This window comes from Nymphaea colorata, chromosome 6 (genome assembly GCF_008831285.2).
Source record: "Nymphaea colorata isolate Beijing-Zhang1983 chromosome 6, ASM883128v2, whole genome shotgun sequence".
Taxonomy (NCBI): domain Eukaryota; kingdom Viridiplantae; phylum Streptophyta; class Magnoliopsida; order Nymphaeales; family Nymphaeaceae; genus Nymphaea; species Nymphaea colorata.
This window is the reverse complement of record NC_045143.1, coordinates 6,663,092-6,679,001: the sequence shown is the minus strand read 5'-3', so window position 1 is coordinate 6,679,001 and position 15,910 is coordinate 6,663,092. Positions and strand designations below refer to the sequence as shown.

The window sequence follows — 15,910 nt, the reverse complement described above, 5'->3', positions numbered from 1 at the left end:
ATCTAGAATATGGTAAATTAGTTTTTGAAATTAAGTCTACGCCACAAATCTATCGAAATAATTGAACTTTAACACTTTATCCGAAAGATGTGCAGCATAAGACGGTAATCTTTAGCGGCACTTTGTTGCATGTGAGTTCTCTCAATGTTCTCGGGCACATCAGCTAAGAATTCGTTGGCGTAGTTTGGTTCGAATGTCACATGTGTGGCTTTTATATGTTGTTATCCTTAACAAGATACCAAATAGAAGGTGTTTGGTCCGCATAATTTGTATTGATTTATTAGTCATGAATTTATTTCAACTGTTTAAAAGCAGTATAACTTATGAATATTATTATCATTGTCTTGGCGAAATCATGGTCGCTAACTCTGCCTTTCCAATCCAAACTCAAAACTATTCATGGTGATATGAGCGTGACGAATTCTTAGCTGATGTGCCTTGTGTTCTCGCTACTTACACCGAACAGAATGGCACAGTCCAAACACTGCTCCACAAGGTCATTGAAAGACAGTGCACCTTAATGGCTTGTGGTCCACTCCAACTGTGGTGGTACACCACTCCTTCCTATTGAACACCGATTAGGACTGAAGCGGGTTAACTGCACCGTTCCATGCACAATATCCCAAAAAACCAAAAAAATGGTAGTTAAAAAAATTAAACGAAAAAAAAAACTTTTTTTTTTTGGAAACATTTTCAAAAATATCCCAACTCTTTTTTTCTTTTTTGAGAGTGCACATCTGATGCTCGATGGTGCAAGCAACTCACTCTCCTCTAAGCCAGCATGGTCACCAGTGGTTGAGCTTCCGAACATACTACTTACTGCTTAGGCTACGCGGCTGATGCCCTCATTTGGTTCGTGAAACTCTTCTATTATGAGCAAGTGACCCAGAGTTTGAATCGAGGGCCTGGAAGCTTGGGCTTTTAATAGAAAAACGAGTCCAGATTTTGCAAGTAGCTGATTAACAGCTAGACCATTAAGTTCACCGTTCAAGCGACCAAGTCAATGGGAAGGGAACATGTTGAAGTTAATGGTGTGGGGCAACTGCAATGGTGCCCTTTCATCCGGTAATAATGTAGGCCGAGTAGATGGGGAACGGAATACTTTTCAAAGCCCGAGTGGGAAGAAGCCCCACTGCTCATTTCGCTTCGGTGTGAAATATAAACGGACCGACATTTTTCTCATCTAACATATCATGGCTTGTCTTTCCTATCCTGCTCACGATGCTTGCGACCTCATCATGATCAAGAGCGGAGGCAACTCGGCAATGGTGATCCATGTCAAGCGGAACCTCTTCTCGTTCTGGATCGCTGCGGTTCTCTTCTTCGCCTCTGTAGTTGATGGCCAATTTGGTGAGATCTACTACCAGAACTGAAATTTTGCGTGTTATTGTTTCGGCTTTCTGCTTTGGAGAATTGGACGTCCTAATTCTTGGCTGGGGCGTGCAAAGTAATCTGCAATATTGTATGATGCTTTTGTGCATGCAGCACAAGTTATGATTGGCCATGAGGCTAGTTTCTAACATGAAAACGAAAAATCAGTAGATTTTTGAAAATGATTAAGCTTACTTCATGAAATTAAATTTTGAAACTTGACACTTGGTTTCTTTGGAGTCATTTTGAAAATTTTGAGGGATTCATTTTTACAACTGCCAACGAGTTTGTGGAATCAATTAGGAGTTTGAGTTTGAAGGAGACGATTTCGAATTAAAAGCAAGTCCCCACCATTTGGTGCGGGTCTTCCAATTAGCACCCAAACCACATGCATTATTTCTTAATCATGACCGTCTCCCCATGTCTTATATATATGTATATATAATTAAAGCCTGTTCTCCTGATATAGTGACATTGATTATCCAAAATCATCCATCCCAGTCATGAGAGTGATGCGATCAATTTAGTGATGAATAGTTGAAAGAAAAAAAAAACAGTCATTTTTTGTCTCCTTCTTTTCGTCTTAACCGTCCATCACCATAAATTGAATGGCCATAATGAGTGGGCTAGGCAGTTGATAAAAACCTGACCAACAGAGTAAACATGAAAAACACGAGAAGGTTACATTTTTGGAAAATAAATTTGCCACGGAATTTTTCTTTTTTTTTTTATATATTTTTAAACGTTAATGTTGAATTCATAAACTTTAATGTTAGCACAAATTTGCATTTAAACTTAAATTAAATTGTCATTATCATTAAAATTCCATTCTTATCATTTTATGTAGTATTTAATGTCTTTTCATTAGTTTCGATTTACTTTACTCTTACCTGAAGTATATTTTAATTTTAAAAATTTACTGATATTTTAACGATGAACTTTGCTTAATAATACCCATGAAAAAACTTCCCTTAAATAACCTACATGTAGTTTATGTATGCTGGCTCTCAGTTAATCTAAATTTCTAAGCATATCTAATCTGAACTATCCCACTCTTACTCGGATGGCCCAGGTCTATAGCCTTTCCCTCCCTTCTTTACTCTCCTCCTCCTTTTTTTCATTGGAACCTCTCTCTCTCTCTCTCTCTCTCTATCTCACACACACACACACACATATCAGTAGCGCAACGGGTTGGCATGTTATAGCTACATCATCAGTTTAATTCTTTCCTCAGTTTAATTCTTCAGGAATGCTATTTTGATGGTGTGAAAAAGCAGTGTTGATCTTAGAAATAGAAGTGTCATTATGAGGGAAAGGCTTGGTGGCTATCCCTTGCTAAGGGAAGCCTCATAAGCTCCTCCCTGGTGGTCTTCACAGCTACAGTGCACGGTGGGCCTGTCTGCGATGGTAGGGGAGGAGCCGCTAGGTGGCCCCTTGCAAGCAGAGAGATAAAGAGAGAGAGAGATTCACGAGAAGAGGGGAGATCTAGGTCATTTGATCTAAAATTGAACGTCATATTCTCATATATATATATATATATATATATATATATTCCATTAAATTTGTTTGACTCATAAAATTCCATTTGTAAACCAGCTTTAATTTTCCTTTCTTCTAACTAAAGTCGGTGCAAAATCTTCTCAATATATATGAAACCTGGAGTTGACATTCAAAAATTTTCAAAAAAAAGGTTCTTCAAATGAATTCCTATTCTAACATAGTTGCATGTTCAAAACTGTTATATAAATTTGATGTAACATTTTTTAAAAAATGCTTTTTGGCCTTTTTGAAATGGAAGAAAAATAATTTCCTGTCTAAAAGAAATTCCTTTGGTTCCATTCCTCTGGTATTAATGCTATTATTTGTCCAAAAAAAAAAGAAGAAGAATACCAAAGTCGGAAAAAAGTAAGTGGCAAGTGTTCACGGAAAATGTAAAGGAAAACGAGGACAGGATCGTCGATTTTCCGGCTAGCTACGACTTTGCAAATGTTTCGGTTGGACTCATCGACCAGCGCTGGTGATCCCAAGTTGGCTCACGACTCGTTGTGCATCCCTGTTTTTGGTGGTAGACATCGATCAGAACCACATGGCCATTTAATTTCCCGTCAGTATCGACAGGGAAAAAAGATTTACAGTGCTAGTGTTGTTCCGCCGTGGCCCCTAAAATTAACCGCATCGGTTTATCTTTCTTGATTTGATAACATGATTTGGTAGCTGCTGTGTTGTCCGTTTTTGCTTACCATGCTGTGATCTTCATCAGCAACAATGTCTCTGCCTTTGATCAATGCTGTGCATTAAAGTCGTTCTTGTCCATAGTGCATAACCTACTTTCACTACTAGGTTTTGAACCTGAACCAAGCAGCCCTTCCCCGGCAGGAGAACCGCCTCCATATCTGCCTACTCTGCCGCCTGATTCCCCGCCTGCCCCTCCGGATTCGCTTGCTTCACCGCCTTCCCCTCCGGAATCGGCTGCTCCACCGCCTGCCCCGCAGAGCAGTCCTTCACCTGGAAATTATGGATCACGCAGATCTCCGCCTCCTCCCCCACCTGATAATCCAGTCCCAACAACAACAGACTCAAAAGGTGAAGGTGGGTTGTTTTTGCTAGCCATTCCAGCTCCTACGTGCTTCACGTATAAGTAGTGCAGAGAGAGGCCACCTTGAACAGCTTCGGCGTAGTGAACCCAGCTATAGCACTTTTCACCATTGTTCAAAATCTGCAATTTAAGTTTTCCAAATCCGTTTATTATTTTTTCTGTCTGTCGACATATTCAATTTTCATCTGCCTAGTTCGCATCCAAATAACTTAAAAGCTAGAGGTTAGCTTGAGTCGATCAGTAGCAGGATAAAGGAAAAAATGATGAATTTATTTTAAGAACATCTTAACAGAAGAAAAGAATTAAAAAAACAAAAACCTTTCTTCCGATCAGAGGCAGAGGCAAGTGTGGCAGTGGGCAGTTGCCCACATAGACGCACAGAAATTCATATTTTTATATTGGTATTTCAAGAAAATTTTTCTCATTTATGTATTAGTGTTTCTTAAAAATTTTAAATTTTATAACTAGTGTACAGTAACCAAAAGTTTCTGGTTCTGCCCCGGCTTCCTATGGGTAAATGACTTTAAATGAAACTAACCATACAAATGTAATGTTCTTCCCCACAAGAAGGCAACAATGAAGCTACAAAGACGTTTTTCTTCGTGTGGCAAAGATTTTACAAGACAAAATGTCAGCCTCTTGTTGTCTGAATTCTTGGCAAGAATTTTTTGTTCATATATCTGGTAACATATATTTATATTAATGTTTTTAAGATTTTCAACAGGGGAAAATCTCTAGCTATTATGTGAGTATAGTCAATTATTTCATGTTGTCACCAGTAATTATGTTTATGCAGGGAAACCGTCAATATAAAATGTGATCACTTTCTCTTTAAGACAATCAGCAGTCAAGTCTTTTCACAAGGCCTACCACATTAATTATTGGATTTTATCAACATTCTGGAATCCAGCCACTACTTTACTTTCCCATTAGTGATTTTTAAGGCCTCTCTTTCCACTAACGTCAGAAGGTATTTAACTTGGGGTGTTTAGTAGGCAACAGATTTTAAGAGGTTGTTTGGCAGAAGGTAAACCATGTGAAGGTTCATGAAGTTGACTTAAAGATTAGGGCAGGTTCATAAAACATTAGAACATGTGTTTCATAAATCTGCATTTCAGGTCAAATTCATAAAACGTTTACAAAGTATACTTACTGCCAAACTAAGAACTAAGCACACTTCACATCGAAAATATATTTCGACAATTTCAAAGTGTAGCTATAAACACTGGTTTTATGGGGCCTATATGTGCAGCCTATTTCACTGTTTCAACAATTTCAGCAGTCCCAAGGTAATATGTTCACAACCCTACTGTTTCCTTTGTGAAACAATTTTTCTATAAGCGAGGTTTTCTATACTGCTTGGAGGTGCTGAGGCAGAGATTGCTATGAACTCTGCCTCGATCAACCTTGACTTTTTGTTCAGGCCAAGCGTAGAAGACTGGAGCCCAGCTCCAGATCAACCAACTTCTACAGTCTATCCTGATCAATGGCTGCTTCTCCTTGAACGTGAGCAATTACAGCCAGACTCTAATATCACTATGTATCTGACAAACTTTTGCTATACCATTTTGAATCGGAAGGTGACGGTGAAGGAAAGACGCCAATCGGCACCATAGTAGGGGCCGTCGTGGCCGTCGTGGTCGCCGTCCCAGTGATTGGATTAATCGGAGTCGCCATCTGGCGAAAGTACAAGCAGAAGCCAGCAAAAGGATATGCTAATCAACCAGGTAATTAAGCTGCTATTTACTCTTTAATTAATTGATTGAACGAGATTCCTAATCATGGCCTTAGCACTTAAAAACAATTTCAAGATGAAGCCACCTGGAAAAGCTTTTTAGGCAATAGAACACATCCTGAGCTTTCCCCCCCCCCCCCAATTGAACGTCAATAAGCAACTGCCAGTGCCAAATTATATAAAAAAATACAGAAAAAAAAAACACACAATCGATCCATTTGATCTAAGGTCTTTAATATTAGTCCACAAAATCTCATGTTTGATGATTGGAAAAACCATCTTACTGAATGAGCTGCACATTTTCCTCGAGTTTATTTTGAGCAAAACAACCGGCAGCCGGCCATGAGCTGCGAGAGGAAATATCATTTTTATTTTTTATTTAAAACAGTGAACACAACAAAACTAAAACCAAAATATCATTGGTGATCGGCGGTTGCATAAAAGAAACGTGGTAAGTTTGACTGTTGTAGGTTCTATTACCCCGATGGCATAAAAGGCACATGATCAGTTCACTTTCATACTTGATACCGTACCTCACCCAAATTCGACGCATAGTAAAACCTGGAGGCAATGGAGAATAGGAATTACTTTGGATCTCTTTCTCAGGCCTGAATTTTTAACATCCCACTCACCCACAGTTTTTTCAGGGCTTCTATTGAGAGGGTTAAACATATTGCCTGCACTTTTATCTTCAGCTTCAATGAATATCTTTCTGATTATTCTTGAAATAGCAACTGCGTTTTAACAAAAAAATATACAATATCGTAAATTATTTTAAAATATAACTAAAAACTGACAAATGGCATCATAAAAATGGCCATCGAATCTACGGATTGCATTCTCTCTCTCTCACACAATCTCCCACTTTCCCTGTTAAAGGAACGGCCATGCGTCACTCGGTGAAAGCTCAAGCAGGTCCGGCAAATGCGGGCAATGGAACCGCCGGAAAACAATCAACTTCTGCAGATGAAGAATCAACATGCCATGCAGCTAGCGAAGTGTCAGGTCCAGGAACAACCAAGAGAACAAAGCCGGCGCCTGCAACTGTTAACTTTACTTACAACGTGAACAATACTGAAAACAGCGGTTTGGTCATCTACCCTTAGACTTTCTTTTGTGTGTTTTTACTTTTTAGGTTGTGTTTCACAGTTCAGATAGGTATGGCTTTTCTTGATTTTCAATTAAATATTTGAAATCTGTCAGTAGTTCTTCAGAAACAATTTTAAGATTAATCCATCTTGAAAAAGTAGGCAATAAGACATACCCTAAGGTTTTTTTCTTTTTTCTTTTTTTTAATTGAAGGTCATTAATGAAAAGCCAGTACTAAATTATAAAAAAAACACCATCGGTCAAATTGATATAGGGTCATCAACTCTTGATATCTTTAATTTTCGCCGCTAAAAAATCTCATGTTTTTAGTAAACGAGTTTCACATTCATCTTTAGTTTATTTTGAGTGAAACGACCACTGGCCAGCCATTAGCTGCAAGACCAAGAGATGTAATCTCTTTTTTTAATATTTAAAAACACAATAAAACTAAAATAGCTTAGCTGGTCGAGCATGCATTTGTTTGTCGATTTGATTCAGGTAAGTATTATTTCTCTAAACTATAAACAGTAGAATCACAGCACTTTAATTGACGAGTGTAAGCCTCAATGCATCCAAGACCCAAAAGCAAGAACGAATGTAGAGGAATTTTAGTGTTTTTTTTGTGAATGGTGAATTGTTAATTTCCTATAAAACAAAATTAAAACAGTTTTTCCACGGGTTCATCAAATTAAATTGAAGTATGGTCTTTTGTGTTTGACTCCAATCAATATCTTTGTGTAAGCTAATAATTTATTCTCGAAATAAGTGACTGCATTTTAATGAAAAATATAAAATATCTTAAATTATTTTTAAATATAACTGAAAAGAGATAAATGGCATCATAAAAATGGCCGTCGAATCAGCCAGCAACCAAATTGCATTCACTCTCTAGTCTCTACCGGTCTCACAATTTCTTTCTCCCTGTTAAAGGAACGGGGGTCAGTCGTTCGCTGGAAGCTCAATCAGCATGGGCAGAGACAGGCAATGGAACCGCCGCCCAAGGAACAACTTCTGCAGCTAAAAAATCAGTAAGGTCTGCAGCAAGCGAAGTGCTGTTGGCGGCGGCTCCACGTCAATTTGCCTACAACGAGATCCTGAGCATTACCGGAAACTTCGGTCGGGTCATCGGCAAAGGAGGGTCTTCCACCGTCTATTACGGCGAGCTACCTGAAAATGGTCTTAAGGTCGCTGTCAAGAAACTAAGAGAGTCCGGCTCACAATTTTCCAGCCTCCTCAAAGAGGTATTTATCTGCATCTCTGTGTGCACATAAAATTCTGTACTTGCTTTTTACAATCACGGTGCATGCTTATATGTTAGTTGCTTTCACGTGGTGCTTGGCACAATTAAGTAAAAGAATGGAACTTTCTTCTTGACAGAAAAGGGAAGATTAGTTGTAAGTACTGATAAGTAAGTTTATAATTACATGTTGTGTAACTGCCCAACCCTTGGCTTGTTGCAGTTAGAGATTATGGTGAAAATCCATCACAAGAACTTGGTCTCGTTAGTCGGCTTATGCAAAGAACGACATGAACTAATACTTGTGTACGATTACATGGCGAATGGAAGTCTCCTTGGGAAATTGGAAGGTATGAAACTCCAGTCAGAATGTTGTAAGGGGTCTGACTAAGTATCAGTTAAATTGCCCTTTTCTACTCATTCCTTAAACCTTGAATAGGTACTCAATTGTTGCAACGCAATTCTTATGCACTTTTTGAAAATCATCGCCAATTTTTTGAAATACCAACAACCTGCTGGGTCAGCAATTCCACAAATATGCACACCATCTGGCTTTCCAGTGAATGAATTTCCGCCAGAATTCAAGGCTTGCAGAAACTGCCTGAATGTTATCCTTTACATTTGAAAGGAACTGTACATTAAACTTCTTAATTTTAAGTGGATGTCATCACTTTGTACAAAGCAGCTAGGGCCAGCGAGTTGACATGGAGAAAACGACTGGAGATAGCACTAGACGCTGCAACAGGTTCGTATATAGGGCTCCATCAGCCTTTCCCTGCCTTGATTACTATTACTATCCCTTAATAAGGTAAACCCACTGCTGAACTGCAGGGTTGGAATATCTGCATACGGGATGCAGTCCAGCAATCATTCACAGAGATATCAAACCCGCAAATATTCTATTGGATGAAAAACTGCAAGCCAAATTAGCAGATTTTGGGTTGTCCAAAGCTGGAGCTGTAGATGGAACAGAGCATACAGCTTATCAAACCAAAGTTGCTGGCACAAAGGGATACATTGATCCTGAGTATGTCATTTTCCTCCATTCATTTTTGTCATTTTTCTCATGAGGATAAAGTTCAATGTGGTGCATTAGAAAATTCCATCCAGTCCACTCAAAGTTTTTGTCTGCTCCTACGCTTGATTTTCCTGCACCTGCTTTCTCATTGGACTCCATATCAGAAAACTGTATGCGTCTTGTGTTTAGTTTCCACTATCTTATTGTCAGATCATCAAAACAACTTTTCTGTTTGATCCACAGATCGCAGAGACATTGATTCTTGTACATGTTTTTTGGCATAGATGTCGTGTCCATGTATTTCAGAAAAAAACTCAAAACATTGAGTATGGTACTCGTGACGGCAGTTGTATATATATATATATAATTCTTATGAGAATTTGTGGTTTTGATCATTTTGTCTATTTACATTTAAAAATTGTTTTTGCTATATTTCTCCATGAAAATGTACCTACACAAAGCATATCATTGACCGGATGAACTCGTTTAAGTTTTTAACCAACTTTTGCTTATCGGCAGGTATTTGCAGACACAGTCTCTCACTAAAAAAAGTGATGTGTACAGTTTCGGCGTAGTTCTTTTTGAGCTCATAACAGGGAAGCCTGCCATGATGAACACTGAAACGAAAGGAATGCAACCCCTCGCTGAATGGATCGTGCCTATGCTTAGGAGGGAGAACATAGAGAATCTACTTGATCCATTGTTGAAGGGCCGGCGTAACCTCCAATCTGCCTGGAAGGTAGCAGAGATTGCAAGGGCTGCCACACAACGTCCAGCTGGAAGACCGGATATGCCCATGATTGTAAGTACGCTGAAATCAGCCTTAAGGATGGAAACTTCGCAGGCTGACGAGATCTCCATATCTGAATCTATGCCCAGCCAATATTCTTTTGATGATACCCCTCGAATCTAAATGGAGAGATGGTTCATGCTTTTTCTTCTGCTGCAATCAATTCCCCACTCTGCATTTTAGTTTCATCATATTTCGAACTTCAGGGCTTTCGACCTCATTGAAAAAGGCCATCTCATTTATGTTATATCACCGGTTAGAACAACTATTCTCTTCAACAATCCTGTGTGCTACATTATTTGGCATGAAAACAATGTGGGTGTGATGTTTTAGTTAATAACAATTTGGGATTTGATTAGACGTTTATTTGACGATTCAAATGGCCTACAGTTCCTGTTGAATGACTGAATCTGCCGTTTCAAATTCATGGCAGCTTGAGGAACTGAAACAGTCTTATTGGGGATGAGATAGATGAAAGGGAGCTGCCATTGGCTAACTTAAGTGAGTAAGGGATCGAAAAGCACCCTTACCAAGGTCCATGTAAGTCCAGCAATGCATATGGTAAAAAGAATAAGATTGAGTGGAAACATGTCCTAAAATTCTTTAGCAGCCAAAAGTGAGAATGAGGGGCATTGCATATGCCCGTTATCAAGATTCACACTCGATAAACGATCGGGCCCTAGTCCGATGATTACATTTCTGAACAAAGTTGAACCCGGAAAAGGCTTCTCATTGGTTGGACTTTTGTAGGTCTGAAATGCTAATTATTGAGCATTTAATAAAGCGAAAGATGGACTCAGTTGGGAGTCCTTTCAACGGTGAAAAACAAGATTTTGTCGGTCTTTGCAGTGTGTGTATTGTGTACTTACATGAGAATAAAATTTTATTAGATCTCATTGTTGACTATTAAACTATATTAAACTATTACATGGGAATGCATAACAAAATTTACATGAGAATAAAATTTTATTAGATCTCATTGTTGACTATTAAACTATATTAAACTATTACATGGGAATGCATAACAAAATTTGAACAAAGTTTGAGGACAAGAAAGAGGGAGTGAGGAAGGAACGAAGCCGTTTTGAGTTTAGAAAATTTATTATTCTCCTTCATAATAAAAGGCGAAAAAAATGAAAACCAAGGGAATCCACTTTTGAGTTTTTTTTATCACTGTTTTTGTTGTTGCAAATTCAGCATTTACTCTGTTCCGCTTAACGATCGAAGCCCGACCGAGTTTCCAATATGAAACTCACCGGATCAGATTAATTTGCTGATTTGCAACAACGTGACTAAGAGCAAAAGCAAAAGCTGTTCCTCCTCAGTCAAGTCTTTACAAGCAACATTGCTTTTTACTCTAATCCCCACTTGGTATTTCACTCTTTAAATAATAGATTTTTTTCCTTTTAAGGGTATAATGGTCTTTTAAATGGTAGGGAAAGATTCCATCAACCACTGCTTTATGGGTCGGCTGTATGTGAAGTATTTATCTCAAAACTTATGCAGTCGTTTGTAATTTGCAAACCTTATGCAGGCATCTGTAGTCACATAAAATGTGAAGCATGGTTTTATAAATTAATTACCATTAAATATTTATTTAATCTGAATACCAAATCCTTACACATAACATAGTCAATCCGTCTCACTGTATTTTTCTTATGCCGTTCCACCTCATTTAATGTATTAATCCCACTGCTGCAGATGTATTGGGTTGGTTGCTCAGTTCTATTGACTTGAGTTGGGTGAACTTAGTCAGCTGAGCGGGCTCCAAGCGTGGACTTCTGTATTATGGGGACAAAACATCAAACATTAAACACCTATGCTATGTCACCAAGGTGCGGGGTGTAGGTGCCGGTGCCAGTGCTAGCGCGGCACATTTCAAAAAATTTAAGTGCGCCAGTACGGTGAGGGTATTTATTATTATTATTATTATTAATTTATTATAATCATATATATAATATATATGACAAAAATTGTCCTAAACCACAAAATTGTTCAATAACAAGATCAAAATTGCAATTTGCTAATCATGATATCATTATCATCAGTTCAACATTCAACAACAAATATATTCTAGTTTTGAGTTCACAAAATCAGAGGTCATACGATCATAATCCACATGATAATCTACCTGTAACCAGCTATTGTAAAAAGATACAATTCAACCTCTCATTGATTCTTTGGCCTCCTAAAAAGGGTTTTTTTTTTTATTTTTCCTTCAAAACTTGATGCATTCTAGTCGTCGGTTTTGAATTAAGTCTTGATTCACATAGAATACCAGCAATGCAAAAGTTGATCTCCACTAAATTAGCTGTACCGACAACATCCTTAGGCCCTTAGGGCTGAATTTTCAAAGAAAAAAAAAAGGTGAAAGAAATAAGATGGTTGTACAAAATGTATAGCCCTTAAGAGATCGTAGGTTAATCAAAGGCAGCATTTTTTGTTGTAGCATTGTGGATCAATTCTGGAATGGAAATGCTGAAATCAAAATTCCGTCGACCGTGCTCTGCTCCCTCGTGCCCGACCTTTTCCCAACTCTCACCCGCGATGCCCTAACACGCCTTTTTCCTCCATCCCTGCCGTTAGCTATCTTCTCTCTTTCTCCTTCATCCCCGCCAGCAGTGAAGTGCAGCTGATCGAGAGTCTTCAACTCTTTAACAGCAATTGCAGCAGGTATGTGAAGATCTTCCCTGCCCTTGCTCTCTCTCTCTCTCACTCGCTTTGTCAAGGGATTGACGAGGGATGGTGTTTTCTTTGCACAGAGAGGCTGCTCCAGCAACCAAAGAGGCCAGCTCCACCCAACACAACATATGGAAGACGGAGGAAGCAACCAGAGAGGCCAGCTCCACCCAATACGACGTATGGAAGACGGAGGAAGAAGAAGAAGAAGGGATGAGAGTCGAAGAGAGACGAAGGTCGAAGAAAAGGGGAGAAGGAGGGGCGGGCGAGCTTTGTTAAAAACTTAAAAATAAAAAAAAAACCTTGAAAATTAGACCAAAGTAGTCCGGTGCACATTTGACTGCACCCGACTCAGGTCAAATGCGAGTCGGGTGCGAGTTGAAAAAAGACTATTTTAACTAGGTGCGGCTGACTGCACCTGACTCTTCTTTGACTCATTTAGGTGCGCACCAGAGGCACACCAGCACACGCACCTACATTGCATCGACACAGGTGCGAGGCCAAAAATGGCACACCCTGGTACCATAGCACCTATGAAAAATTTTCTTGCGAAGGTGAACAGCACATTTTATAAAAACACAAATCTCCTTTCGAAGGAAAATTTTAAATACAAGTGAGAAGTTCACGTGCCGACGTTTTAGTGGGCTACGGCCATTATTGCCATTCGATTGTTGTGTATACATTGAGTGAATGATGCCTGTAGTTATAAATCCATAATCACCCAGTTCACTCATGAGAGTCGGCAAAGAAAAAAAATGTGTGATCTCATACTACATAATGCAAATGTCTTTAGACTGATATGTAATCCAATAGTTGGTGGGGCAGGCAGCATAGTTGGCTGACTCCTCGAGTTGGCTCAGGAATTGCCCGAGCCAGCTTGAATCGCTAAAAAACTTGGCCACAAGTCAAGGTTGGCCTGGCTCACCCCGGACTCACCCCCAAACACGTCTTGACTTGGCCTGACTCGCTCCTAACTCAGGCTGACTCGTCTGATTCATGTTATTTTAAAACTCGACTGAGTCGATGAATCAACTTAACAAGTCAAAAGTCAACTTGCTGCACCAGTCATCATTTGCCAATCCAAGTCAGAGTCACGGACTTGCCAACTATGATAGGCGGTTGCATATAAGGCACATGTGTGCAACCAGAAATTGATTTTTGTTTTTCAAGTGTGTTAAAAAGTAAGCTTTTGTTTAGAAAAATGGTTGAAATGGACTTGACAGTCGATACGAGGTCTGATGGTTCTCACGTCTTTATTGAAGTTAACCCAACAAAGAATTAGTATCTTTGCTTTACACATTCCAACATTTTTTAGTTATATCTTTAAGCCCTATGCTTATGTACTCAAGTTCAGCAAAATTATCAAAAGATTGAGAAAAATTTCTAAAAAGATTAAATGAGGTTTGCTTCAAAATATAGTTTTTAGATGATAGAATCATGGTCTTTGGGTATTTTAATAAACCCCAAATAATTGCAATCTTAGTAAGATGAGCTAGAAAATTAGAATTCTTAGGTGGACTAGAAAATGCATTGTTGAAAAATGTATACTTGAAAATCATTTGGGTTTTTATAATATTACCATTATAACACATGTGTAAAAGAGAATTTGCATTCAAAAATAGTTTTTTGAAAATCTAAGGTTTTCAACTTATTTGAGAAAGTATAATTAAACATATTTATAAATTGCTTGTTTTGCAAATCACGTCTTCAAAGTGTCATGTTTTTTAGAGAAAAGATTTTCAAGCTTTGTTTTGGAAGATAAAATTTTCAATTAGAGGGACGAAGAAAAGCGCATTGGCTTTGCATTATTTACAAAAGTTTGAAAAGGAGAATATTTGAAAATCAAGTTTTTTGAAAAGATGGAGGAAATATAATAATATGGAAAAGTGTTTCCTTCGAATTCTGATGAAGGGTGAAGACTTAATCCTATTTCGGTTTCTACCTAGATAGGATTTAGTCTTGTCATCTTTAGAATTTAATAAGAGGTGCACTCATTATTCCATTTGTGTTTGGTGAAGTGATGGTGTGTGCTTGTGCATGTTCATGCATATTTATATGAAATTGATAGAAAATGTTGAAAGAAAAATATTCATATGGATGATATAAAATTAGATTTTGATTTGTATTGTGGAATAAACTTTCATCTCAATGGTTTGTTTAAAAGTTTAGGTGAGGTAAATTTGCATTTTGAAAATAAAAAATGACACGCTCAATGCAATTTAACATATACATCAAACTTATTTAGGAGTTCTTTGGGGTTGAACATGTACCTCAAAAATAATGAAAATAAGAAAGATATCTCACACCAAATCATCGCCATTGTAATACACATCTACGAGCCATCAAACTTGAAAGAAAGAGCTACTGAGAGATAAGAAAAAAATAGAAAAATAGAAGAAAAAGAAAAAGAAAAAATAAATAGAGTAAAATAAAGGGTGAGAAATGAAAACAAATAGAGAATAAAAAGAAGGAGAGTGAGAAAAAAAATAAAAATGAGAAAAAAGAGAGAATGAAAGAGGGAGAGATATTAAAACGAGAGAGATAAGAGTCAAGAATGAGGGAAGTAGAAATTAAAATATATGTAAGAGAGAGATATATTAAAAATCAAAGAGAAATTAAAAATATGAGAAAAATGATTTCAAAAGAGAGAAAAGTAGAGAAAAAGGGAAATAGAGAGAATGAGAAAAATGAAAAGAATGAAAAGGGTGAAAGAGATAAAAAAAAAGATAGAGAAAAAGGAAAAGAGAAACAAAAAAGACAGAGAAATTAATAAAAGAGTAAGAAAGATTTAAAAGAGGGAGAGATTAATAAGAGAGAGAGAGAGAGAGAGAGAGAGAGAGAGAGAGACTGATTCTAAAAATGACATTTGAGAAAGATGAAAGTATAGAGAAAGAGAGAAAAAGAAGAATAGAGAAGAAAGAAGAGAGAGAAAAGGTTGAGAAAAATGAAACCATGTTAAAAACAAATAGAAAAAAAAATTAGAAAGCTATATTTCTCTCATCATGCTAGCGGAGCATTGAGAAAGATCTTTAGGTTCGGATGGATCTTAGGCCTTCAATGGCTTGTTATAGAATAAAAAGAAAAGAAAAAAATCTAAAAGGAAAGATCTTCATACTTTATGAGAAAAGTTTTGGAGTAGAAGTGACTGTTTAACTATTTCGGACAAAGGGAATCACCTGATAGGAGCTTCCATGGATTAGGATGAACTCGAGATGGAGGTTTGGAGTTAAAGACTAAGGAATCCAAGCTAAGAAATGAGAAGTATTTTATAAAGGAATGAAACCCATTAGCATTATAGTTTTTTTTTTAAAATCCATTTTAACTATTGTCTAGTTGTTATTGGCTTAAAATTTAAAAACAACTCAATTACACTACTATGGTGTTCGCATCCCTAA

The 15,910-nt window shown here is 37.7% G+C and overlaps 1 protein-coding gene across 2 annotated transcripts; it reads left to right on the top strand.

Annotated features, from left to right (window-relative positions):
* The first annotated feature begins 1,128 nt into the window (after positions 1 to 1,128).
* Positions 1,129 to 10,202, top strand: LOC116255492 (proline-rich receptor-like protein kinase PERK10). Of its 2 annotated transcripts, none has more exons than XM_031631334.2 (9): positions 1,129 to 1,350; positions 3,712 to 3,954; positions 5,548 to 5,694; positions 6,582 to 6,788; positions 7,722 to 8,032; positions 8,252 to 8,378; positions 8,714 to 8,773; positions 8,860 to 9,055; positions 9,566 to 10,202. In XM_031631334.2, exons 1-9 carry the CDS (start codon positions 1,194 to 1,196, stop codon positions 9,957 to 9,959), a joined length of 1,842 nt encoding a protein of 613 aa, XP_031487194.1. In that variant the 5' UTR covers positions 1,129 to 1,193; the 3' UTR covers positions 9,960 to 10,202. The 2 variants fall into 2 exon arrangements, with proteins under 2 accessions (XP_031487194.1, XP_031487192.1); XM_031631332.2 differs by having other exon boundaries at positions 1,130 to 1,350; positions 3,712 to 3,960.
* The last annotated feature ends 5,708 nt before the right edge of the window (positions 10,203 to 15,910 follow it).